The sequence below is a fragment of the Sphaerodactylus townsendi genome, linkage group LG06 (assembly GCF_021028975.2).
Source record: "Sphaerodactylus townsendi isolate TG3544 linkage group LG06, MPM_Stown_v2.3, whole genome shotgun sequence".
NCBI lineage: Eukaryota > Metazoa > Chordata > Lepidosauria > Squamata > Sphaerodactylidae > Sphaerodactylus > Sphaerodactylus townsendi.
In genome coordinates this window covers 64687167-64714097 of record NC_059430.1, presented here as the reverse complement: position 1 = coordinate 64714097, position 26931 = coordinate 64687167, and the positions used below count along the sequence as shown (strand labels likewise).

The 26931-nt window shown below is 40.1% G+C and overlaps 1 protein-coding gene across 2 annotated transcripts in view; it reads right to left on the bottom strand.

The window, feature by feature from the left end:
- Nucleotides 1–19249, bottom strand: part of SCAF11 (SR-related CTD associated factor 11) — a 31488-nt gene extending 12239 nt beyond the window's left edge. The window contains exons 1-8 of one of the 2 annotated variants that reach the window (XM_048499975.1): nucleotides 18893–19249; nucleotides 13426–13501; nucleotides 12381–12544; nucleotides 7717–7794; nucleotides 5233–5324; nucleotides 4500–4564; nucleotides 2019–2068; nucleotides 371–477 (exon numbers count right to left, since the gene is read on the bottom strand). In XM_048499975.1, coding sequence (XP_048355932.1) covers nucleotides 371–477; nucleotides 2019–2068; nucleotides 4500–4564; nucleotides 5233–5324; nucleotides 7717–7794; nucleotides 12381–12544; nucleotides 13426–13486 — 617 coding nt within the window. In that variant the 5' untranslated portion in view covers nucleotides 13487–13501; nucleotides 18893–19249. The remainder of the gene's footprint in view (nucleotides 1–370; nucleotides 478–2018; nucleotides 2069–4499; nucleotides 4565–5232; nucleotides 5325–7716; nucleotides 7795–12380; nucleotides 12545–13425; nucleotides 13502–18892) is intronic. The other variant, XM_048499976.1, reaches the window with a different exon arrangement.
- Between the last annotated feature and the right edge of the window lie 7682 nt (nucleotides 19250–26931).

Below are 26931 nucleotides of genomic sequence, written 5' to 3'. Positions count from 1 at the left end.
TCACAGCATATTTGTAGCATTTCAGTCAAGATAAAGTAAGCATTTTTAAAAAAATGATAACATCTTTGATAGTATTTAAGAGTTAATGTACTGCCAGGTAAACTGTGCTAGACATAAAATCCCAATATCCCTTCTCATGCTCGAGTCTAGAGGGTAGTTCTAAATGTGTTATTTGGAGATTAGGGACCAGTTGCAAAGACAGATTATCACATGGGACTGAAATGTACTGGTAGATCAAATTTCATTTGCTCTTTCATCTGACGTAGTTCTTACTACTAAATCATACTCCTAGAATGCCAAGGAAGTTACGTTAGAATTTGTGCCACTACAATATTACAACAGCTTATGTAAAGAACAGAATCATACTGACCACTCATTGCGGTGATTAGGAGATTCTCCAGTGAAACTACTGATGGAAAAAGATCTATTGCACGAGTTACTTCTAAAGGATCTGTTTGAGCAAGTCTGTCTTCTGGGCTACAAAATGAAGTGTTAAATTTAGCACAGCATTAGTTCACCTCTTTTTTAATATCCATAAAATCAGAACAATTATTTTTTACAGATACAAATACATAGGAAGGCGATTTATATACATCTCAACCACAGAAATCTAGCAAAGTTATCTAGACACTGTGCTGTGTCACAGACTTCTGAATTTTATTTAGTTTATTAATGTGTTCATACTTCACTTTCCCTCTTGACTTATCCAGTTCCTTGACATTTGTTTTGGATACTATAGGTCTTCCCAGTTAATGGCTTCGCAGTTTTTCAACATAAATTGTTGGGAAAGAAAAGTATGAATATACTTTGTTTCCACAAAGAACTGTGATTTTTTTTTCAGTAGTAAGAGATGTTTGAGAAAACCATCAAACGGTATTCATACTTCAAGGATACGTGTTAAGAGCAAGGCAGGTCCAATCCTTCCCTGTCATCTTAGATCAGAAGACAATTAGACAATCTGACCCTGGTAAGAGATTCTAAAAAGTAGTGAACAGAGGTCAGACCGCCATCTCGATCCAGTTCCTTGCTGAGTTACACTGTCCCACGTTCACTGATAAACAAGTTACATCTTGCCTTGAAACTGTACTATGATTACAAGAACATTACCAAAGGAAGAGTATCCAAGTTCACACCTGTTACAGACTTGTTGAAATCTGATTTTAATGTACAAGGGTCACATGAATATTTATCACTTCTGAAATGAGGCTAAAATATTCTTTAGTTCCAAAGTCACTAATTTTTTAATGATATAGGAGTATACATGATTATATGCAAATAATAATGAAGTAATACAGTTCTAATCTCTGATCAATTTGCAAAAGCTGTAATTAAATGTAGGCATGAAACTTTTGTGTGCGTGTAAGGGTGGCATACAAACTTTTAATTACTTAGAGCAATTATATTTTAAACAGATTTCATAATAATTATTCTTTGGTTATCTAAGAAGTGGTATACATTTAAAACAGCGGTTCTCAACCTGTGGTTCACAACCCCTTTGGGGGTCAAACGACCCTTTCACAGGGGTCGCCTAAGACTCTCTGCATCAGATTCCCTGCTCTGCTGCATGAGCCCTGGAAGCTTTATCCGGGGAATTCAGATTAGCCTGTGTACTCAAGCACACGCCAGCTGGGTGACCTGGGGCTAGTCACAGTTCTTCTGAGCTCACTCAGCCCCACCCACCTCACAGGGTGTTTGTTGTGAGGGGGGAAGGGAAAGGAGATTGTAAGCCCCTTTGAGTCTCCTACAGGAGAGAAAGAGGGGATATAAATCCAAACTCCTCCTCTTCTTCTTGGGAGAATGCTTTCTAGGAAGGCTCTTAATTTTACAAAATAGTAATGAACAAATGGCAGTTAAAAGTAACTGAAGGATAAGTTTGCAGTGGCTTAAAAACAAGCAAGAAACAGACAGTATTGTAAAAATATGAAATAAACATTCGCACAAACCCTATATACATTTCAAAACTGCAATAGCAAAAAAGTTCCTAGAAATCTTTACAATTTATCAGTATCTAAACAAACCTTGTTTTTCTTCACCAGCACAGCATTTTTGTCTTCATTATCTGAAGAGCCTGTATAGTGTTATAAATATGAAAAATCTCATTTTAATCAGTTCTAAAGTAATCAATTGCCAATTAAAATCTATTCAGACAATTCTGTAAGCTACAAGCAAAAAAAGTTGTGCACTTATAAATACACTCATTGTGATATCAAGAATATTTTGCTTCAGATTGAATCAATGCAGCTGTGATAGATGAGAAGCCAGAGGCCAAGAGATGCTGTGACAGCTATGGTGATAGAAATGGAAAGGGGTCCTGGTGTCTGTTTCTGAGAAGAAGGTGCTCTTTGCCAAATGGAGAACATCCTTTCCCAACTGACAGAAAAACATGCTAGCACTTTTGATGAATTAACATCTCTTGACTAGAAGTCCTGGTCTAGGGGGCTTGAGCCCACAGACCTTGCATCCAGATAGGCTAAGGACCCTGGAGCACATATTGTGCAATGGTTTGAAAAGGGGGAGCTACTCCTTTGTCTCAAAGGTCAGTTGGGAATTGGGTTTGGGCGTTTGTCAGGGGAGCTGTCTCAGCTGGATGTTGGCCATGAAGGATAACAGAAAGGAATTATGCTAAAGATGGTTGCAGATGTACAAGGGTGGTGGATATAAGCAACAAAACATTAACAAAGATCAGATATGCCACGGATTGTAAGTACCTAGTTAGTAACTGTCCTTTCGTTTATTTTGCTCAATGCACCTGACCTGCTCTTCTAATACCCTCAGCCTGTGCCTTGTAGAAATAAAGTTGTTTAATTAGAGAGAAACTGCACAAGTGCTTACTAACCTGCCTTGGCTTCTTAGCATGCTACAATGATGCACCCCTGTGGAATCTGATGCAGGGAACCCATTAGAGAGAAGGAGGCTGGATTTTACCTGAGGTGGTGGCAGCAACAGCAAAAGGGAGCGCAAGACAGTGGCTGGTATTGCCCCACAAGGTGATAAAGATCATGATAGCAGCCTAATGATTTGAATGACTGGTTGAATTGACATCCCTTCATTTGAAATGTTTTTGCCCCTTTAAGATGTTAACAAAGGGCATGAATCAGTGTTCTAACAGCTGCAAACTAGAATTGGGGTAGGAGAAAAAACTTATGATTCGCTGTCACATATTGCCTTGGCAAATGTGAGTATTTAATATTTTGCTTGCTCACTATTAATGTTTTGCTAATGATGGCATGCATTGATTTACTGAGATTCGTTGGATATTTATGAAGTTTTTAATATATAGCAGACTGATACCAGTTTGTGTCCTCATTCTCATTAATGGATGTTTTGCTTAGACCACTTGATTTATTTCAGACGATGTTTTGAAAGGAATCGTGTGTATTAGAAGAACACTCAAAACTGAGTAGCCAGAATCCCATCATGGGGTTTTGCCCTCTAAACATTTACAGGATTTGTATTTTATTTATTTATTTATTTATTAAATTTATAGGCCGCCTCATCCCTGAAGGGCTTGAGGCGGCTCACAACATGACTGTTTCCAGAACAGTAAATCAATATAACATAAAATCTAACTCATTAAAATTCAGCAGCAATTAAAACAATAAATACAGATTAAACAACAAGGTTGTGTAAAAACACACACACATTTTTCAGCTGTTATTTAATAATCTATTGATCTTTCATTTATGTGCCTTATATTATTTATGTACTGTAAAAATAGTGATAATTGACAGTTATATTGTAGATAATGCATATAATATATTGTATATTATTTGAATATTGAATATTATTTACACATTCCTTTTCACCTATGTTTCACTTTCTGTATTTCTGTTTTGCTACAGATGTCTGAATAGATCCCACTTTTTATTGGCTTTTGTGCAACCCATCCCAAACCCAATTTATGCAGTGTCTTTTTAGCAGCTAAAATCAGGTCAGATTTGATAGAAATATGGCAAACCTCAAAGAAATCTTTGAATTCAAAGCACTAGTAACAGGGACTTTTAAGGTATTATAAAAAGGCTAGATGTGCAATCCTGAGTGGAGTGGGGAAGGCTCGGAATGTGGTGTGACCCTTGCGCCAAGGTAGACATTAACTCAACATAGAGTAAGTGGCATTCAAGCTGGTGCAGAGGCAGTTATACCAGCACCGGGAAGCCATGCAACTGCTCAATGCCTGGACACCAATGGCACTGTGACACTGGCACCCATCCAGCACAGGAGCCTGTGCCAGCACATCTGGACACATTCCCAGGGGCGGAGACAACTTTAGTCAGCTCCCTGTGGCTTTTCAGCCCAGGAATACCTTCTTTTACTGGTTACAGAGGTCTCCATTGCATACAGCCTTTTCAGCAGGATCAACTATGTTCCTCACTTTTCTTGTTCCCCGCACTTCCACGATCCTCTTTGGAGATAGTGGGGCTGCAACATGGCCAGCTACCACCTATCTACCCAACCACCCAGAAATGGGCTGCCCCACAGTGAAAAGAACACAAACTTACTGTATTTTTGGTTCCAGTTTTTCCAAAAGATTGCCAAAGGTTTTGTGACTTCATTTTCTTGCTTTCTACAACCAACCATAAATATAAGTTACATGAACAAAATATTTTATAAGTGTGATAATGAGGGATTAGACTCCTGTTGTGAAAAAGCAGCCTAGAAATTCTCTACAGAGTTTTAAAAACTAGGCTCTCGTGAATTTAGCCTTAGAAGAATAGAAAAGGACTTTTGTTTAAAAAAATTGCTCCTCCTCTCCATTTCTGTACAGCAGTGGTTCTCAACCTTCCTAATGCTGTGACCCTTTAATACAGTTCCTCATGTTGTGGTGACCCCCAACCCTAATATTTATCCATTTTACACATGGAGAACACTGATGCAGAGAGTCTTAGGCTACCCCTGTGAAAAGGTCGTTCGACCCCCAAAGGGGTCGCAACCCACAGATTGAGAACCACTGCTGTACAGCCTCCTGGAAATATCTCCTATTTTTAGTATTTATATCAGTCATCTAAAGATTGCTCCCTGAGCACAGATATTTACATATAAAATTACATATAAACGATACCTATTCAATATATATACAGTATGCTAGATCAAGTGAATAGTTTGAGATGACAAATTGGCACATAAGTATGTTTTGGACTGCAGTACTATGTGCAAAAGCACACTAGAAGTTTATAAATGCATTTCAAGCCTAAAAAAACTTCATAAACACATTTTACATCATGCACTACTAACCTTGCGAAGCTTTTCATATTCATAGGGCAATGCTTGCCCTCATTACAGCTAAGTAGGTCATCTTTTTTGCTTATTTGTTGCTTTATCTGAACCTGCAAGGAATGTTAATGTTATCACTAGTCCACCAGTTAAAACCTAAATGATTTGCTCCAATATTTATGGTCTAGAAATCAACTTACATTACAGAAGCTAAAAGATTATTCACTTGCGTAACACTTTACAAATATTCATGCAGATCCTTATCATTAGTGCATTTGATTCCAAAAGAAAAATTGTGTCAAAGAGACAATTCATTCCCATTCTAGGAGAACAGGCAAAAGTTTTGTTCCGCAGAATACTTTGGATAAATCTACCAGCAAAATATTTTCACCTTAGTGTTCCATGATAATGTCTTCAACCAAAAACTGTTCCAATTCACACGAATAGAATTTTAAAAGAACTACATTGTGCCTTATTGGAATTTCTCTTTGTACATTCCTAGTTTATCAAAACAAAAAAGGGCTTCTTAAGGTAATTATGAACTTTGTAAAAAGAGAGAAACAAGATCTCAGTGCAATCACTCATTGCACCTTGTGCGCTGCTCCACGTAAAGGAACTGCTTGCTGATGACCCTCCCATCTTTTCTTCCCCCAAATCAGCACACCTCCGACAATATACTGAGCTGGTGGGACTGCTACTGGCATCTAGAAACAACTGCAGTAGGTCCTAAGTGTTTAATTATAGTTATAATAGGGTCTTGGAAACCATTACAGCATCAGGAACAGATTTGGTTAACTACATTTGCTTAACCCCTGTATTTCAGTCCCATTACTAGTCTTGACGTTTATAATACTTAAGATTTCATTGCTAAATCAATACAGGTTATACAATATACAAACTTGGCTCATTAGGCAATTGTTTTTCATTGACACCAATTTCTTCCTGAGCTCAAGGCCTCTGGCTCACTGGGGGGGGGGGATCTACTCTGTGGTAAGTTTTTAAAGCAGTCACAACAGCAACGTGTGCTATTAGTGTGCAGCCTGGCATGAAGCAAAAGAAGAGACAGATCCCTTCACATGGGACTGTGGCAGAAACAGCACAAATCTCTCACTGCTTTTCTGTGCTGCAAAGCAGGGACAAAAAAAAGATGGAAATCTTCTCCTGCTCTCAATAACCAATGAAGAATTCAATGGTGTGCTAATTGCCTTCAGTTCTGAAAAAGGATCTAAACTGATTCACTGGGTGTTATCACCTGGCAAAAATTGCCAATTAAACACTGAATGATACAATTTTAATTTAAAATATTAATATCTGATTTTATTTAAGCATCTTTTACTAAGCCAGCATGGTGTAGTGGTTAAGAGCAGGTGCACTCTAATCTGGAGAACCGGATTTGATTCCCCACTCTGCCACTTGAGCTGTGGAGGCTTATCTGGTGAACTAGATTAGCTTCTGCACTTCCATACATGCCTGCTAGGTGACCTTGGGCTAGTCTCAGTTCTTCAGAGCTCTCTCAGCCCCACTAACCTCACAGGGTGTTGGGGGGGAAGGGGGGAGGAGACTGTAAGCTCCTTTGATTCTTCCTACAGGAGAGAAAGGGGGGATATAAATCCAAAGTCTTCTTCTTCAGACAAATTGATCTGTGAAATAATTTACTGATATGAGATAACTTGGGAACTTAATTTTTTTAATATGAAAAATTCTGCATTCTTATTTGTCCCCTAAAAAGTTCTGAAATGACAGATACTTAACTGCATAACAGTGCTTTAATTGTGCACAACTTTTTATTGGAAATCAGATTTCCTGAATCATGCTCAATTACATTATTTAACAAGTACAGCAAATATGGGGTTCTGTACTTTTACAAAAAAGTACACTTTTAAAAGATGCTTGTGTATGTTTTATTCTTGTTCCAGTTAAGAAACAGAACGCTACAAAGACATGAACTAGCTAATTAAATGAAGACAAATCATAAGAATACTATGTATGAAAAACAAAAAGGCAGGCAAATACACTCCCAACCACCTCTCCAAATCCCACTACATCAATGCTGAACACACCTTCAGGAACTTCATATCTCTAACAGCAAGTCAAGAAAGATGTGTTTATGCAGTTACCACAGTACCAGTCTTATGGAGTCTGCATGGCTTTTTTACAGAGTTTTTTGGTTATCTTGGAGCATACGTCACAACATATGCATTTTCAATTAACTCAACTGAACGTCATTTGTAAAAATACACAAAATCTATGTTAATCATTCATTTTCATGAAAATTACTGGAGATAAAAAAACTCAAATACTGAAACACTCAGATAAATAAACTGTTTATCTGTTAGCGTATATCAAAAAATTCCAGAACAGGCAAGAGGCACATCATTAAACCATACCAGAGCAGAAGAACATTTCTCCAAATTTTTCAGAAAATAAATGCTAGTTATGGCTAGTGACAGTTATACTTTGTAAGCCAAAGTATAAAATTAAACAAAGCTTGAACATGGAACTTACCTTAATACAGTCTTCCAGCGCATTTACTTTATATACTGCTTCAAACTGTTTGCGATCAACTGGACACGAAGCTCTGGTCTGAAAGATGTATAGCTCTTACTGGTTAGAATACTGAAAGCAATTTTTTCTAACAATTATCAAGTGTGTTGCCTGTCCATTGTATGGATCACACTCAGCACCATGATTCAAGGTGATGTGCATGCATTGTTCGTTGTCTTCAATTAAATTAGCTTGCAGATATTGAACAGTTTAATCAGTAAATACTATTAATTTATCTATAAGTGCAAATTCTAATCTATGGAGCTGCCTGTGAATGATGCCAGGTTTTTTAAAAAGCTATTTTGTTTCTGTTGCATTAAAAGGAATTTTCAAAAGAAAATATTAAATACAGCACCTCCTAATAGCAACAAATGGTAGTATTTGTTCACACAGTTTTAAATTACTGCACACTCAATAAAGACTGCTAGTTTACAGTTTTAATTAATTTTATAATAATTCTGCATGTTATCATATGAAACCAAATTATCAGCTAGAACCAATAAATGTGGAACCTGTTCCACCTACTAGGTCTCTTACACAGAGGACCAATTTGCTGAATCCAGCATCTCATACACAGTTGCTCCCTTAAAATGATATGCCTTACCAGCCTACACCTATTTTCCTAAGCTTCATACTAGTTCAAGCCAGACATCATGTATGATAAGCAAAAAGTACCTCCCAGAAAAGTGTCAGTCCACGAGCAGATACTATGCAGGAAGGGTATAGAGGAGTGCCATAGACTATGAAGGTTCACAGTTTCACATACACAATGCGCTTGGCTGCTAGTGACACTGTATGATGCTTTCACACATGCTGAATAGAGCATTTTCAATCCACTTTCAATGCACTTCACAGTAAAATCCATTTGCAAAGTGGAATGAAGGTGCATTATTCAGCATGTGTGAAAGCAACCTGTTTGTCCATCTACAAGGTCCCACTGACTTGTGCAAATACCACAGAAAGTTACAAGAATTTAAAGATCATACTGTGATTACAGAAATCTAAGGTAACAATTTTCAAAATATTCAAGTCCTATCATGAACACAGAAAACAATTTTAACTGCTCACAGGACCAGACAGTACAGGAAGGAAAGAGCTTGAACTCCAGATTCTCAGAATAATTATTTTAGCTGTAGCTACATTATGCCTGAAAAAGCTAACTAAAACAATTGTTTTGTGATTGAAGAGACTGGATAATTACCTATGGAGGTAATGTTTATTATGAAGGTTGGATTCTATGACCTTACAAAGTTGTCCGCAGACCTACAATTCTCTGTTGTTGTTTTTACCACAATAATAATCAGCAGCATAAAGCAAAGATTGCATTTAGCCGCAAAGAAAGAAATGCAATACCAAGACACTGTTACAAAGTTGGAGGCAGATATGCCAGTACAATGAAACCCTGCAGAAACAGATACTATATTATCTACAGAATGCAGAAAGGCGACAGTTTCCCCATTAGCAATTTAAATAAAGTAATAGAATAAAAGCTACTTTCTATCATTAAGACAAATGTATTGATTATGCCCTGGCTTTGCTAAAACTTGAGATTTACATTTGGTCCAGAGTCCAAAGAGCTATTTTAGATGTGCTCAGGCATGCCCAGTGGGTTTGGTTTTTTTGCTTCCTTTCCTTTAATGGTCAACTCATTTGACCTAAAGTCTCAAGTCAGGCCACACTAATTTTGGATATATCGTTATTGCTCTTATTATTATTAGTATTCGTAAGACATATTTCTGTATATTTTTAATTATACTTTATTTAAAAAATGAGATTTCATACATTTTCTTAAATCTATAGTAAAAGTTCATCTTTTACTTCCACAAAATCACCATCAGGAATAATTTTGCTATGGCTAAAGGAATCCTTGGATACTCATCCTTTCAGTATAATCTAAGTTCTATCAACAGATATGAAATTCCTCAAGATTTAATCCATCCATTTCGCTCAATACAGATGATATCATGGGCAAAACGAGATCATATGAACCAATGTTTCTAGCTCTTTCCATCAACAATGTGGGTCCTGCAATGCAATCTTCATATAGCAGCACCTCGGAATGGGCTGATGGGAATGCATTCATTCAGGCTAGAAAAAATAGTTTAGTTATAGGCCAAATTGTTAGAAAGGCTGGAAGGGCAGATGGGGGATGAAGACCAACTAAAATAACAAACAAACTCTGGTGCTCTAGAGAACGGGATTATCCTATCTAACTCTACTACTTATAGCCCCATCCACAACCTCTGGCATCTGAGGACAGCGCTATTGCTGCACCATCTCCAGAGAGCTTTCCAGTGGTACAGGTAGGCCAAAAAAATGTTAAAACCTCCCCACCACCAGAAAGCCCTTTATGGGGTTACATGGACTTTGGGTGGCATCAAACAGAGCCTCAATCCGCAGCGTAGTTCCCTGCTAAGCCAGGCAGAAGCCAACCCTGGAAACACCTCCGGAACACCCCCACTGTGTCAATAAAGGCTGACCCCCAAGCACCACATCCAGGAGTTCAATAAGTGCTTGGAGAGGGCAAATCCGCTGGTGTAGCCTCCTGCAGCTCCCCCAAGCTGTTTTGCCTCCCCCTTTAGATAGGGCTGTTACTCTCTTTTTTAGAAGGGAGACTGCTGTAACTTTACCTGACTGCTACAGGGTTTTCATTTCTATCCCTAGCATTCTTATTTTTTTTCATCGATTAGCTGGAAACGTCCACTCCTATAATACTCTTGCTGTAGTCTGGCTAATGGCCCAAATCCATCTACGGAAAATAAAACTTTCATTCTTACAGTCATAGCTTGGAGCCAGGCATGCACCTTCAATGATATCAATGCAAACTCATCCCTCAAAGAGGTACCAGTAATACAGCCTGAAGTACCCAGTATACTTTTCACAAATGGATCAGAGGTTGATACATTTTTCATTCACTTCCTCAATCCATATTCCCCCTTCCCCATATGTTACTTGCAAAGTTACTGCAGCCTAAAGTACAGCCAGTGCTGAGGGGACAGCCTGCCTCCTTATAGAAATAATAGAGATAACATTAGCTGCTATTCTGGCCTTCACCAATGCTAATGTTCAAGGGTTTTTTTTCAATTTAAGTTATACCTAAAATGGATCCCTAAATGTTTAAATTGTTCACCTGCTCCAAAATCTGACCAACCATTAAGCAATTAACTTCATTAAGGCTTGCACAACAAGTAAAAATAATTACCTTTGATTTATCATAATTAATTAGTAATTCTTCATTGTTGCAAAAGTTTGAGAAAGACCTCAGAGCTTGATGTAAGCCAGTTTTTGTTCAAGAAAGTAAAACTGCATCATCTGCATACAGCAGAAATGCAACCTCCTTATTAGCTAGTGGAATGGTAACTCTTACCTCTGGAGCAGCTCGAGATATTATTGATGTAAAGGTTGAATAATGCTGGCGGTACCATGGGCTTTTTTTTGGTACTCCTCTACCCTGCTTAATCCTATTTGACAGATTCCCATGAAGCCCACACTTCACTCTCACATATTTTTTCATTAGCCATAAAAGCCTGAAGCTAATAAGAGGATTTCTCCTACTTATTCCACAACCTCTCTTGTGAGATAGAACCAAAGGCATTACATAAATCCATGAACTTTGAATATAAACACCCTCCTCTTTGAAAGGATAGCACGAACTCATAGTCCAATGTTTCCCAACCTTTTCGACGTTGTGGTACCCTCGACATCACTCTTCATATCTCAGGGTACCCTTGAGGAAAACACCTATTTTTCAAATTGGATTACACTTTTGTGAGCATCTGGAGCTGAATTTCCTGTGGGAATGACAGGCTACACATTTGGAAAATAAAGAAATAAACTTGCCTGCAAGTAAGTTTCACTGAATGAAGAACAGCCTTCCAAACAACCACCTATGGGGCCATGCAACAAAGGATGTTGTTTGTAAAATGCAGGGGAATATCAAGAGGTTTAAAAGAACTCACAGTCTTAAGTCTCTGGGGATAGGGGGTGTTAAACTGCAGAGGAAATAAATCCCCAGATGGATTGCTAGTGTCAGGCTTCCAGGCGCTCATGCCATGAACATTTATTTTTATTCACTTATTTCAAGCATTTATTGATGACCTTAAAGCAGTCATAAAGATGCATAATTTACTCATTCACCACCCATTACTGTAACCTAACATTTAGATAAGAAGAATAAAACTTGGAGACTACACTGATAACAAGCAAAGTGGTCTATAATTTGCCAGTTTTTACCTTGAACTATTTTTATACATTGGAACAAGGATGTACTTCTTCCATTCCACTGAGAATTTACCAGTTTGAATATTTTTTAAAAAATAATGGGGCTAAAATTTTAGCCTACTGGTTGGGATCTGCCTTCAACAATTCTAGTGGCATCATATCAGGGTTATCAGGCTTTTTATCTTAGTTGCTTACTTTTATTTCCTTGAACAAACTCCTGTGTCCTGCCACTTACTTCTCTTCCATGTACACACAGTTTCAAACATAGTTTGCCAAGTAGCAAGAAGAAATTGCATTTAAGAAACAAAAGGCCAAAATCACTTTTGGCCAGTTCATTTTACTTATTTAATTTTGCAAAATTACAGAAGCTGCTTTATAGATTGACTAGAACTACATAGACTTACCTCAGCCCATTTGAGGATGCATGTCACACAGAACATGTGACTGCAGTTTTCAGGGAAACCAACTTCCTGCTCTGCCAGGCAGTTGAGACAGATGGGGCACCTGTCAACTTCATCAGAAAAAATGCTGGAGGAACAGGAATGGTTTTCTTCAATGTCTTCACCTGCTATAAAATGAAGAAAATATCAATGTTCCAAAGTACAGTGACTGCCATTTAAATAACATCCAACATTTTTGTACTATTTTATTCAAATATAAATCTAAAGGAAAAAAAATCCTGAATACTCTGCAAGTAGAACAGTTAAATCAGAATCCTAAAATATAAATTTTAGTGTATTTAGCCTGGATTACAATCTTATTGCACCCACTGGCTTGAATCCACTGTAGCATTTCTGTAGATGAAAGGATATGCACCTGTGACATGTGATTATGCTTCCTCCTGCCCAAGGCAGCCCCAAATGACTCTGAATTTCTGTATTTAGACTGCACAGGAGGTATGGAAAGAGAAAGTCATACTCCATGGGTATTAATCTTTCCATCCATGGAAACATTTGAGTGGATCCGAGTCATTAAGTACCCCAGAAACCCCCAAAAGGAATACTAGGGCTTGACAGTAAAGCACTTCAGTCTCAACATAGAAATTGCTATGATCTAGTTATCTACCAAACATACCGTCCTGCCCAACAGGCAATTAAATATCTCATTCAATGGCATACGAATATTAAATGTACTCTGACCTCTTTTTGGCGGCAGCCACCAAACATACCTTCCACAAAGTTACCAAACTAAAAAAAAAGTTATGAGAATAACAATATCCAATGAATTCCATAACATTATAGATCTTGTCAATTTTTACAACTCACTAATAAATAAACAAACTATAAGGTTACTTCCAAGAAACACTATTAAAATCTAGGAAATCAACAGTATCTTACAGGCCTTTCGCAGGTGACTAAAAAAAACCTTGTGATACTATGATTTATGTGCATTATCTCTAGCTAGCTATTTTGATCTATCTAGGAGAATATTTAAACATATATATACTACCTTCTGTATCTTCATGATTTTCGTCTTCAGTATTTTGAATGCATTGCTTTTTGTTCTTCATTTCTGCTTAGTAAACCTGAAAAATTTTGGCATCTGTAATTGCATTCCTAGCAAATTAGATAGCTTATCACATATTAAATTCTGTGACAGATATTCAACTTTGCATTATCAAGATAGTAAAAATGATAATATAAGATATTTCCACAAGAATGTATTTATGATGAAAGATGAGAAGCAGCCCTAAGTAGTGATTTGCTTTACACATTTTATGTAATTATATAACTATTTCTCAAGGTTATTTACAACAAAATTATTTGAGAACCTTCATACATTCAAACTATTTTCCTGAACCTGCTAAAGGAGTACAGTTTTACCAGGCTCAGATCCAGAACACTTAACCAACACATATTCCTTAAATGTATTCATATGCACAACAAAGTCATCATGGCTTTCATCTAACTAGTTCAAAAAATATCTCATTTACGTTTCGCTGTTGTGGAACAGTCCTGTAAGTCCTAATACAGAGGCAATCATAAACCAAGTCAATCAAATAACTTGGGAAAGTGAAAGGAGTCCTGTAGAAAGAAGCCATGTGGTTGAACCATTGGGACAGAGGAAATAGTCAGCCTGAAACTTTTCGCACTGGCACAGCAGAAAAACCAATTCATCTCAAGAGAAAATAAATGTTGTCAATTTCACTATACTAGTGATTCCTGCCAAAGCAGAGATTTCTCAAAATACAAACAAACCCCAAAACAAAACCCCACACCAATCTTTGGGGTCAACCCTTCTAAACTCACTCTGCCTTTCCAAACCCTGCTCCCAAACACATGCATCCCAAGTGCAGAGATCCCTGTAAACAATGAGAATTTCTATATTTGCACAAAGCAATAATAACAGCACCTTTCCATTCATTTCTTCATGCATGTTTTCTGTTCAAGCAGAAGAGAGTACATAACTGCTTAAGCCACTGATTTGAAGAATTTACTGAGAAGTACCTTCCTCCAGATGTGGTTTGCAGAGCTCTTATTTAATTGTCATTTGGGGGAATAATGGTATTGAATTTTAAAAATAATACCATGTGTATGCATTTTGTTGATTATGTCTAAGATAGCTCTCCAGATTCTAGCCAATTCATAAAAAACCAAAGTCTACTTGTCATACATATGTTTTAATGGCTGTCCAGTCTCTTTATGCAACCTCACACTCCCACCTTACTAAAATTTATTCCTTCAAGATAAACATTTCAATATACAAATTAAAGTTTACTTTAATAAAAAATAAAGTTTACAGTAAAGGAACAAATGCCAACCTCCAGAACCATACACTCAATCTCACTCTAGAATTTTAAAAAAATCTAGAATTTTAAAGAAATCTAGAAGATAAATTGAAGAAGGATTATACATTACCAGGGAACACATGGTGTTTCAAACATTGTGTTTCCCTCGTACCCCCTTCTGGACACTCACTTAACATAGTAAGGAGGTTTGCGTGCATCAGCAAAGCTGAGAAGCATATTCAAAGCTGAGAATTTAGGCTAAACTCCTAGCACAGTCGCTCAAGGTGGACTGGCCAGTGCTGATACACCAGAAATGCATCCACTCCTTTCAGGAATCAATGGTCATGTCAGCAGAACAGAACAGTTCCAGTAGTTAGTGAGGAATCCTTAAAGACTAGCTACTAGGTGACAGCAGTAGCGGTGGAGGCTCTATCATGGATGAGGCAGCATCATTTCAGCTAATCCTGGTTAGTACTGTGCAGAAGAAAGCAACAGTAAATTGCTTTTGATTATCTCATACCTTAAAAACTCAATGATCCTTTTATCTGGACAAAAGGCTACTGTTAGAACAGAATATGGTTTCCAACAGACAAAGGTGTTAAGGAAGGATATATTTAGTCTCCATATCTATTCAATTTGCAGACCATATCATAAGGAAAGCTAAATTCGATTTAGATGGAAGGTGGAGTGAACAGTGGTCAAAGAAACATAAACAATTTGACATATGCAGATGATACCCCAGTGTGGCAGAAAATAATGAAGACTTGAAACACAGTGCCAACACAGGACTACAACTGAACATCAAGAAGACAACATTAATAACTACTGAGGAATTATACCACCTTAAGGCTGACAGTAAAGAAACTGAAATGGTTGACGACTTTCTATTTCTTAGCTCCATCATCAACCAAAGGGAGACTACAACCAGAGGAGGATCAAGACTGGGAAGACCAGCCAAGAAAGAGTTAGAAAATATTCGTAAGTGTTGAGGGTATATCTGTGGCAGTCAAGATCAAAGGGTTCACAAACTCCTTTCCCTTCCTCTCCCCACAACAGAGCAGAGTGGGTGGAGCAGAGAGAGATCTGAGAGAAAGGTGTGTGAAAGGTGTGAAAGTTGGACAGTGAAGAAAGCTGACAAAAAGAAAACTGATTCATTTGAAATGTGGTATTGAAGGAGAGTTTTTTCGGATACCATGGACCACCAAAGTAAGTGGGATCTAGATCAAATAAAGGCCAAACATTTTCCGAGAAGCTGAAGTGACCAAACTGAGACTTACTGGAAAAGACAATAAGGATAGGAAAAGCTGAAGTCAGTAGGAGACGAGCAAGACCCACAGGTGATGGATCAATTCAATCAAAGAAGCCACTGTCCTCAGTTTGAAGGACCTGTTAAGGATAGGGCATTCTGGAGGTCATTAATTCATAGCGTTGCTCTGCGCTAGAAGTCGGCACTTATATACATGCATACCTCTCATACTTAAAGAAGGAAGGAGACATTTGTAGAAAGAATCGGGGAATGGGGAAGGGGAAGGGTGCTTAACTCTTCCCATGCCTATTAATTTTCCAGTGTAAAAGTCAGGTTATATGGTTTTTTCATGCTTCTCATCAAGGGTTCCAAACACAACCAAGGTTATCTAGAGGGCAACAGCCTGGCTGGGGAACACTTCAAAAATAATAGGCTCATATGTATTGTCGAAGGCTTTCATGGCCGGAATCACTGGGGTGCTGTGTGGTTTCCGGGCTGGCGTCAGGAGAGAATGCTGCTAGAACACGGCCTTACAGCCCGGAAACCACACAGCACCCCAATAGGCTCATACACCCCTGCACAGCTGTTCATCCTCCCACCTGGTATTATCTCAGAAAAATGGAGGGAAACAGCAACACACAGAAGATAACTATGCGGTGCACTATTAGCCTCAAAATAACCTTCCAACACTTTGAAAAACTGTGATCTCCATTTCTGCTTATTCTAACTTAGCCATTAAGAAACCTTTCTACATCACTTTAAAACTACAGCCCTGAATATACATGTTTCTCTGCCTAAACAAAGGACACATCTAAAGCGTATGTTCTGTACAAAAAAAGTGTTTCTTTTATCAAGTAGTCAGTTGTTTCCTATTTTCAGCCAATTATTTTGCAATCAACTACTTTTTATACCACAAGATGGATCCCCAAAACTCCCTGTTCTTTTCTATTCATCCAAAGAAAAGCACTGGATTAACTGAAGCATACAGCTATTAAATTTACTTATTTACATCATTTATATACCTCCATTATCCTCAATGGGAACTGAAAGCAGCTTGAACACCATTCTCTTCTTCCCCACTTTATCCTCCCCACAGCCTCCTGAGGCTAAGAGTGTATGACTGGTCCAAGGCTACCAAGTAAGCTTCCACAACAGAGTGGGGACTTGAACCTGGATTCCTCGCATCCTATACTCTGATTCACCAAAAGAAAAAAACCCAACATTGTAACTTTATTTGCTACATGCTAGATCATCTTTGTTTTAGAATGCTCTGATTGGGTCCTAGCACCTACCTATAAGACCCAAATGGAGCATTCTAAAACAAAGACAGTCCAGCATGTGGCAAATGAAATTACAATTTTGTTTTTTCTCTTTTGGTGAGAGAGTATATTCTGACACGTTAGCCGGTATACAACCACTGGGTTTTAAATGCTTATAACATTATTCCAGTGCAGCAAATGAAGATTAAAGTTTTTTTTTCATCTGCATATTTTAATGCTAACCACTATCAGTCATAAGTGCAATGTGGCTTCCATTCATAAAAGCACCCAAAACAGGACTGAAGACACACAAAATAGACACAGTGATTTGAGATTAAGAAACCATCATTTAAAAAAAAAAGCAGTAACCAAGTAAACATATAGCATCAAGCCATATCCTGACAACAAAAACTGATTCATAACAGTTGGAAGCAAAGGGGGGTTTAGGATGCTTTGACACACTTTAAACAAATCACAACAACTTGCTGGCAGAAAACAAGAACTTATGAGAATAAAAATCCATCCTGACTGCATCAATAAATGAATAAGGGAAGACCACCACTATAGTGACATACCTAGTGCATTCACCATACAAAAAACCAAATATTAAAATATTAGAAAATAATAATTGGCTACAGAAAACTGTGAACAGTGTTAGGTTATGTGCTTTCAAGGTCTGAATGTTTCAGAATGCTCTTAAAATGCTTGGTTTTCAACACTATCTGAATTTGGGTGAATTGCTGAAAGCCGGTATGCTAACTCCTGTAATTTCTACAATAGAAAGTGAAAGTTTCCTCCATTAAACATTTTCCCTTAAAACACAGATAGGACAGCAGCCTTCCCAGCAGTCTTTCTTTTTGTTTTCCCTGTTGTTTGTTCTTAAATGAATGGAGAAACTATTACAACACAGTTCTCAAAGCTTATTGTTGAAAACAGTTGATAGTACTTTAAGCAACTTTTCCTCTATGTCCAAGCAAATATTTGGTGCTGACCTTGCCCTATGATGAACAAGCACTTGTTTTCTAGGTAAGCCCTTCTTTGTTATTAAAAAACAGCATTACCAAACCGAACCTATTTCCTACCAACATTTCTCCTCGTGGATCTGTGCAAACCCAGTTGCCACAGGCCAAAAATATCTGTAAAAACAGAGCCTTCGGCGAGCAGAGGTCTTGCCTAAGAAATCATTAAGACAAAGAAAACTCAGAACAAGGTTGGTATTTCACCCTAACCCCTCCACTGCCAGTTAATTACTTCCTGCGTATCAAAGCAGTCAGAGAGCCGGACTGAATCCTGTCCCTCTCCGGAATTGTCATGGCCTCTAACTTTTATTGTAGATCCCCAAGGCCAGACAACGAAAGTATCACTGCCGGGCCCCGAAGCTGCATGCCGGCCTCAGCTTGTTTACAGAGACTTCGCGACTTTCAAAAAGCCTCTTCATCCCCTCTGGCTAAAGAGGACGGGCGGCAGCGGGGGCCTGGCATCGCCGCCGACACCTCCTCCTCTGCGGTGCCGCCGTGCAGAGGAAGCAGTCGAGGCGGCAGAGAAAACCCGTTTGCCCCAAAGGGCCTCGCAGGGAACCCGTGGGTCCCTCCGGGCCTCTGACAAGAGCTCCTGCGCCTTCCCTTTGTTCCACACAGCCGGCTTCTCCTGCCGTGGCGCTGGCCGCCCTCCCTCTCACCTTACCTGGCGGCACCTTCAGAACGAGCGGCTTAGGCAGAGGCTCCGTTATCGCCGCCTCGGCATGGAGGTTCTGGGGCCTTCGTCGGCGCCTCCGCGGCGCGTCGAATGTGCCCTCTGTGGAAGCCTCGCGCAGCAGCAACAGGACGAGGAGGAGGAAGTAGGCCGCGTCCCCCCCCCGCCCCGCTCCGCTCCCCGGTCACATGTCCCTTCGCGGCAACGGTAGAGCAGCGAAAGAGAGTGCCTCCCCGCTGACATCAAGGCCGCACGGCGGCGCTACCCAGTCCCTGCCTTTTGCCGCCGGAGCCGCGCGAGACGTAGGCGGGAACGAGGCGCGACGTGCCAGAGAGACGCGCGAGAGCGGCTCCACAGCTACCCAAAGGCATTCTGGGACAGTCCTCCCCGCTTGCAGCCAGAGGGGAGGAAAAGAGGCCTGGATGTGAGCGGAGGGAAGTTTTGCTCGAGCGCAGTGAAAGTGGCCCTGGCGTTACGCAAGCCGGAGCATCTCCAGAAATCGGCTTCAGAATCTATGATATTGAATTACGCCTGTTACGAAACCGCTGAAGCTGATGTAGGCTCTGCTCTTTACTAGCCAGGGGGGCATCTGGCTCAACTGGTGACCTCGGTGTGTTTCCCCCCTCCACCACGTGAGCAGCAGGAACTTATCTGGTGAACCTGATTTGTTTCCTACACGCGAAGCCTGCTGGGCGACCTTGGGCTAAAGACAGTTTTCTCAGAACTTTCTCCGCCCCAGCTGCATCACAAGGGCCCCTTCCGCACACACAAAATAATGCGTTTTCAAACCACTTTCACAACTGTTTGCAAGTGGATTTTGCCATTCCGCACAGCTTCAAAGAGCACTGAAAGCAGTTTGAAAGTGCATAATTCTGCATGTGCGGAATGAGCCCAGGAGTCTGCTGTGGGGAGAGGATGGGAAGCCATTTGTAAGCCCTTTGAGACTCCTTGTGGTTAAGAAAAGCTGGCTATAAATCTAAACGCTTCTTAGTGCACTGATTTCGTAGTGTCTTAGTCGGAGGCACCAAGGGCAGACACACTAGGGGGATTTCTGACACCTTAAAGGTGGAGTGCGCTCATTTATTATTATAAAAACTTCCGTAGAGCAGAGCACACTTCATTGGAGGCATAACATGTGGTAGATTTTATTATATATAGAAAATGCTCTCTCACAGGTTTCTGAATACTACTATTTTTAATGGCACATTTGTGTCCATGTGTTTTTCTCATACATACTGGCCTTTGTAAGAGAGGCAAGTGATGTAAACTTCTTTGGATATCTGAATGACTTAAATAAATAAATGCATATTTTTCTAATAATTTCTAATATTTTCTAATATTTACAAACCATAAATTACCATATTGAAGTACACTTGCAAGTCAGATGAATATTCTTGTAGAAAGTCACATACCATAATTGTTTCAAGTAAAGTTTCTGTAAACATTTGGCAGCAACTTCCAGAGTCATAGAAAGCAAACCCAGGGCTTAGGGCTGTGGAATTGTCCTCCCATTGAAGTTAGTAGATGACATAGCATACTAAATATATGGAATGTTGATAGAATGGGGGTGGGGGTTGCTATCAAGTAACAGATGACTTGTGCCCACCCTGTAGGATTTTCAAGGCAAAATACATTCAAATGTGGTTTGCCATTGCCTGCCTCCATGTCAGCCCCCTGGTGTTCCTTGGAGGTCTCTCATCCAAATACTTGTCTGGGTGGAGGCTGAGAGTGTGTGACTGGCCTGAGGTCACCTAGGAAGCTTCCATGGTGTGAATGAGAATTCGAACCTGGGTTTCTTAGATCCTAGTCCAATTCTGCAACCACTTCACCATGCTGGCTTTCCGAACAATTGTTTAGTATGTAATAATTAATTATGATAAATTTATTGATAAGTATGAATGCCATGACTAGAAATATCAAACATCTTCAAATGAAATTACCAGTCATAGAAGTCCCCCCCCCCCCGCCCCCGAATCTACAAATGCTTGGAACAGTTTAAAAGCACTTCTGCCTGCTGCTGAAATTTTTGGCTTTGGGGATCAAATGAAGAGAGTTCTACAGCCTCCTAAATGACTATAAGCATGTGAGAAAGGCAACAGACGAGGGGTGGGAAAGGGTGAGAACTGCCCTACAGCCAAACAAGGCTGAGATTCCAGAACATTCTGGGTTGGATCCATCCAGCTTGTTCAGTCATGTTTTACCTAACCCCCCCCTCACTCCAGCCCCTCCTTCGCATATGCCTTTCATCCATGTCATTTATAGTTATTCATGTTTATCCTTTTCCCATATTACTTGCTAAACTATATCATGAATTTATTATGTCACTATGCCACACACTTCAATATGTTGTTTAAAGACAGCAGGAGGTAGAGGTAGCATATGGATGCCTTGAGCCTTTGTTTTCCTCTGTAGCCTGTAGTAGGGTGGTTAACGGTGTGCCTGTAGTATCCTGTAGTAAGGTGAGTTAACTGTGAGTTAAAGTCTACAATATCACTACATTCCTTAGGATGATAAATATAGGAGAAAAAAAGAATTTTAAATTGCCATTAAATTAGCAAAATAGAAAAGATGTGACTGTTATAACATGAATTTTCCTAACTTTAAAATCACTCAGGCCCCTTCCGCACACGCAAAATAATGCGTTTTCAAACCACTTTCACAACTGTTTGCAAGTGGATTTTGCTATTCCGCACAGCTTTAAAGAGCACTGAAAGCAGTTTGAAAGTGCATTATTTGCATGTGCGGAATGAGCCTCAGATTATTACATGGGTATTAATTAAATCAGTCACAAGATCATCTTAAACTCTGAGCTAATATAACAATCCTAGAAAAAAAGGTTATGATAAAAATATGTCATTTTTAGCACTCCTCAAATGTGGCTTCACTGAAAGGCAATTAAAATTCGTTTCAGAAGGTTCGTACATATTTCCCTATATTTTTATGGTCCTGGTTCATTAATTCCATGCTGCAGAATGGATGATTTAACAATATCACCACAAGATGGCAGTACATCACATGTTCAGAAACCGTATCCAGATAGAAATGTGGTTTGGTTGTCTGTACTATATTGGTCTATTTATTATATAGGTCTAGGATTGTGTTCCACCATTGGAGCTTCCACCATTGGAGCTTTATTGTGTTCCACCATTGGAGCTTTATTGTGTATGTGGGACATATACTCTAAAATGTGCATCTGGAGTCTGTGAGAAATCTGCCCCACATATAGTAACCCACAATCACATATTAAGAGATAACTGACATTACATGTGTTACACTTTGTGATGATTTTAAGGATTTTTTTAAAAACAAAAACCTCTAGAATGCACTCTGACTTCTTTACCCTCCTTGTTTTCCTCCTGGATTCTGTTTCTCCCCATGAGTTAAACTAAAGCATGGATTTTTCTGCATTTCTGTGACTGGAGAAACAACCTCAACTGCTTAAAACAATTAAAAACAATGGGTATCTGCAATTTAGTACTTCCCATTGGGGAGGAGAGCCAAGTCTAACAGCAAGTGGCAAACAGGTAGTCCCAGTATTTTGATATGTAGAAATAGTTGTTGAATTCTACTTATAATTTTTACTTATGCAGATATTTTTTGTTACAGGGAAGTAGAAACAACACCTGTGGTGTGTTTTGAAAAACAAAGAGTTAGAAAGCTTATTCAGTTCATTATGAAAGATGGGCCCTTTCCGCACGGGCCAATAACAACGCCCTGGGGACGGCAGAAACGCCGTCCCCAGGTAGCCATTTGCACAAGCGGTGCTGCCAAAACGCAGCAGCGCCAACCTGGCTCCCTTCCCCCTCCCCCAGGGCGGCCTCAGGCCGCCTCCAAAAACCTCCCTCCTGGAGGGAGGTTTTTGGAATACAGTGCATTCCCGGCTGTGCAGTGTGAATGGCACCGCCAGGAATGCGCTGTTGTCCCCGTCCTTCCCCACTCACCTCATCGGCTTCGTCACCCTGCTGGCCTCCGAAGGCCCTCCCTCGCTGGCCTCCGACCCCTGGAGGTCGGAGGGCAGCGTGGGCGGGTCTACGGAGGCCAGCAGGGCGACGACAGCGACGAGGTGAGTGGGGAAGGATGGGGAAGAGGCTGGTCGGCCAGGCGACGGCGCTCCGTGGCGCCGTCGTCCCAGCCGGTTCTGGGACCGTCCATTACGCCGACCCAACCCCTTCCGCCTCCATGCGGAAGGGGCCCTAGTGAGTAAACGGGGAGCTTAGAGAAATGATTTAATCAGGTTGACTCAAATAAGTATCCCTATCATTGTAAATGCATTTGTTTTGATATTTTTTATACACAGATATTTGGGCCAATTTGAAGTTTTCAAAAATACAACCCAACCAGAGGTTAATTTAGCTCATAAATAACTACCTTGTATCTTTAATTAGGATGTTCATGGCTTTGTTGCCATGAAGTTAAGTCAGATTCTTTGGAAATATACTAAACATTTGGTTTGAATAGCATGTTGCTATGTGTTGGCAGAAAAGCCAAACTTTTTTCCCCGTATGAATTCAAATAATAGAATTTGCTGCTAAGTGTATTTATGTCTTGCCACATGTAAAAGAGCTGAAAACTATGAAGGAATTGTGATAAGACATTTTGGTTGATACTTTTAAGTTTATTGATGTACAAAGCTTAAGAATATACATGGTACATTTGTACTGAGAGCATTAATGGTGTATAGTGGATTTATTGCATAACTTCTGGGTGCACCTTCCTCTAGCTAAGTAGCTAGGTGAAATCTCTACTTGATGGCTGGTGATCTCCCAGAATTACAACTGGTCTCCAGCTGACAGAATCAGTTCTGTAGAAAATGGCTGCTTTGGCATTAGACCCTGCTGAATTCCTTCCCCTCCTCAAGCTCCACCTCCAACATCTGCAGGCATGGCCCAACTCAAGAGCTGGGAAGCCTGTTTGGTCTCTTTTTGGAGAAAGGCAGAGTGTAGACATTTAAATATAAGCAATAAGATGTTTTATACTATTTTTCCTAAAAACCTACGCTGAGTGAATCACAAATTTCGTAAGACTTTAACCAGTGGGTATGACTGTGAATTGCTCTTGCAGTCAATCCTGGAATGTTTTGTCCCACTGATAGACCAATCGACCACAAATCTTTCTAATCTCCTTTTAAAACAGTCTATGCCTATGGCTATCACTATCTCCTCTGGCAGTGATAGTGACTTTTTAATCACTCCTGTCAAGAAGTATTTTCATTTGTCCACCCTTAATCTACTGTCCATCAGCTTCATTGGAGGCCCTTGAGTTCTAGGATTTGGAGAGAGGGAGAAAAAGTTCTCTTTGTCAACTCTCTCCATCTAGGTTGGCAGCCTCCAGATAGGGCCTGGAGATCTCCTGAAATTACAACTAAGCCCAAGGCAACAGAGATTAGTTTCCCTGGAGAAAATGGATGCTTTGGAGGTGGCCCTATATATCCTGCTGAGATCCCTCCTTTCCCCAAACCCTGCCTTTTCCAGATTCCATCCTCAGATTTCTTGGAACTTTCCAGCCCAGAGAGAGAAGCCTTATATCCACTTCACTCATAATTTTATAAACCTCTATAGTCCCCTCTTTAGTTGTTTCGTTTGTAAACTGAAAAGTCCTAAGCTCTTCAGCCTTTGCTCATAGGATAGGTGCTCCAACCCACCACCCTCATCATCTTAGTTTCCCTCTTTACTTTTTTTCCAGCTCTGTTATGTCCTGTTTGAGATATGGTGACCAGAACTGTACACAGCATTCTAAATGAGGCTGCACAGTGGATGTGAACAGGGGCTTTATAATATTGGCAATTTTATTTTCAGTCCCTTTCCTAATAATCCCTAGCATAGTTTTCCTTTTTGCTGGACACTGGGTGACACTTTCATTGAACTATCTCAAGATTATTTCCCCTGTCATTCCCATCAAGTTCAAACCCCATTAGTATGTACTCGAAGTTGGGATTTCTGTTCCAGTGTATCACCATGCACTTACTAACATTGAACTTCATTTGCCTCATTGATGTCACTCTTCCAATTTGTAGAGCTCTTCCTGAAGCTGTTAACAGTGGGTCTGGGTTTTCACCATTTGTGATCATCTGCAAACTTTGCCACTACAGTTGGGATTTGAGTTCCTAGTCTGACATTCTAATCACTACACCACACTGACTCTCATTACCATTTAACTGTGCATTACACATCTGAGTGTTGCCTTAGGGCAATCTCTGTGAATTATGCAAGATCCTGACAATTTTAACTGCTTCCTTTTATGGGTTTAAAAAGATGTCAAATTATTGCATACATGGTCAGATGTTTGCCTTCCAAATCATGAGTGCACCAGACAAGAGCTGAAAGCAAGTTACAAATAAGCAGACCTGTAGCATGCCTTCATTAAATTGACAGGGATAGAATTATAAAACTTTTTCTCTTCCCCCGCCCCCCCCCAGCAGCGCAAAGATGCCATTTTTGAAAAGTGGTGTCTTCCCTCCAGCACGGTGCAAACCGCACTGGCATGAGGCCGCCGCTTTTGGCTCCTCCAGTGTCTGCCAGGGACTTACCTTGCGTTCTCTGCAGCTCCGGGTGACTGGACGACATGCCCACGCTGTCCTGTGATCCCTGAGGGTTGGAGGGCAGCATGGCTGTATCTTCCCAGCCGCCCGGAGATGCAGAGGAATGCAAGGTAAGTCCCTCGCAGACACCCTGGGCAGCCCTGCAGGCAGCATCGGCGTCGGGACTGCCTGCATGGGACCATGTGAACGGTCCCGACACTCCACTGGCTTCATCAAAGCCGGTTGGAAGCCGCTGCCTCTGGCTGTGCGGAAACAGCCCTAGTCTGAGTTTTTTTTGACTTCTAAGGGAGAGTTGATATATTCCAATTGCTAGTATCAAGCACCACAGGGTAAGTTATCATGTATCGTTGCCTATTATCACCTCAGTTTAGGTTCCCTTTTGGAACAGTTGAACCAATTCTCAGGATTCCTTTAAAATGATGCATTCAACATGATCTCACATACTCATACATTTAACTTTGCTGGAGGGAACATTTATTTCCACAGGACATAGCAAACAGCTGGCAAAAATATTTAACATGATATGTGGTCTGAGAGAATCAAGATGTAAGAATATAAGAAGACCCTTACTGGATCCATTTAATGGTCCATCTAATCCAGTATCCTGTATCCTACAATGGTCAACCAGATGGTGTGGAAGGTCCATATATGGACCAAAGAAGGTAAAGTCTGTCCCTTCCTAAAGGACCTGTCCTCAGTGATTTGCCTGATAACTTGTTCAAAACCATCTAATTTGCACATACCTCAAAAATTAGGTCCAGTTAACATGCCCTTTTCTTACTTCACTATAATTAGCACTTTAGTTCAAGATCTGTGTCCTAACCGTGGCCCAGCTGCTGTAATAGTCTTCCTTTAATTGTCATTATTGTATGTGTCATTAAATTGAATGCCAAGTTAAACACATTTTGTTGCCGTCCATCAGCATTGATGGATCTGATGATCTGTGAGATTTCCTGTTTCTGTTCCAACTGAGTTGTTTAATGAGGGGTAACATACTTCTAATATATTTATATGGTACATACAGTACATTGCCAGAAAGGTGTAATAACAGACTCCGTCCCTAGTTTTTGTTGTTTTTTTGGCAGAAGGGATTGTTGTCCTTATCAGAGGCGTAGCTGGGGAAAATGGAGCCCAGGACAAAATCTGATTTTTGTGCTCCACACCCCATATGGGCGGCCACTCTCCCCCCCACAACCAAACAACATTTTTTTGCACCAGGTCATCTCAAAGTCACCATCACATTATGGAACATGTGCCAACACACAAATCTGAACACACCCATGGCTCCCTAGTTTAAACAACATTGAAAGTGATGCAATTTTTGAAGAGGGGGGGGGGGGAAATCCACCCTTAAACAGCATCACTATTAATGTTGTTTAAACTAGAGAGCCCAGATTCTCCTTTTAAATCCACCTTAAAAGGGGAGGAATGTTTAAGCTAACAGTACCATAATTTTAGGCTATCTTCAGAAGACTCTCCTGATGGAACCACC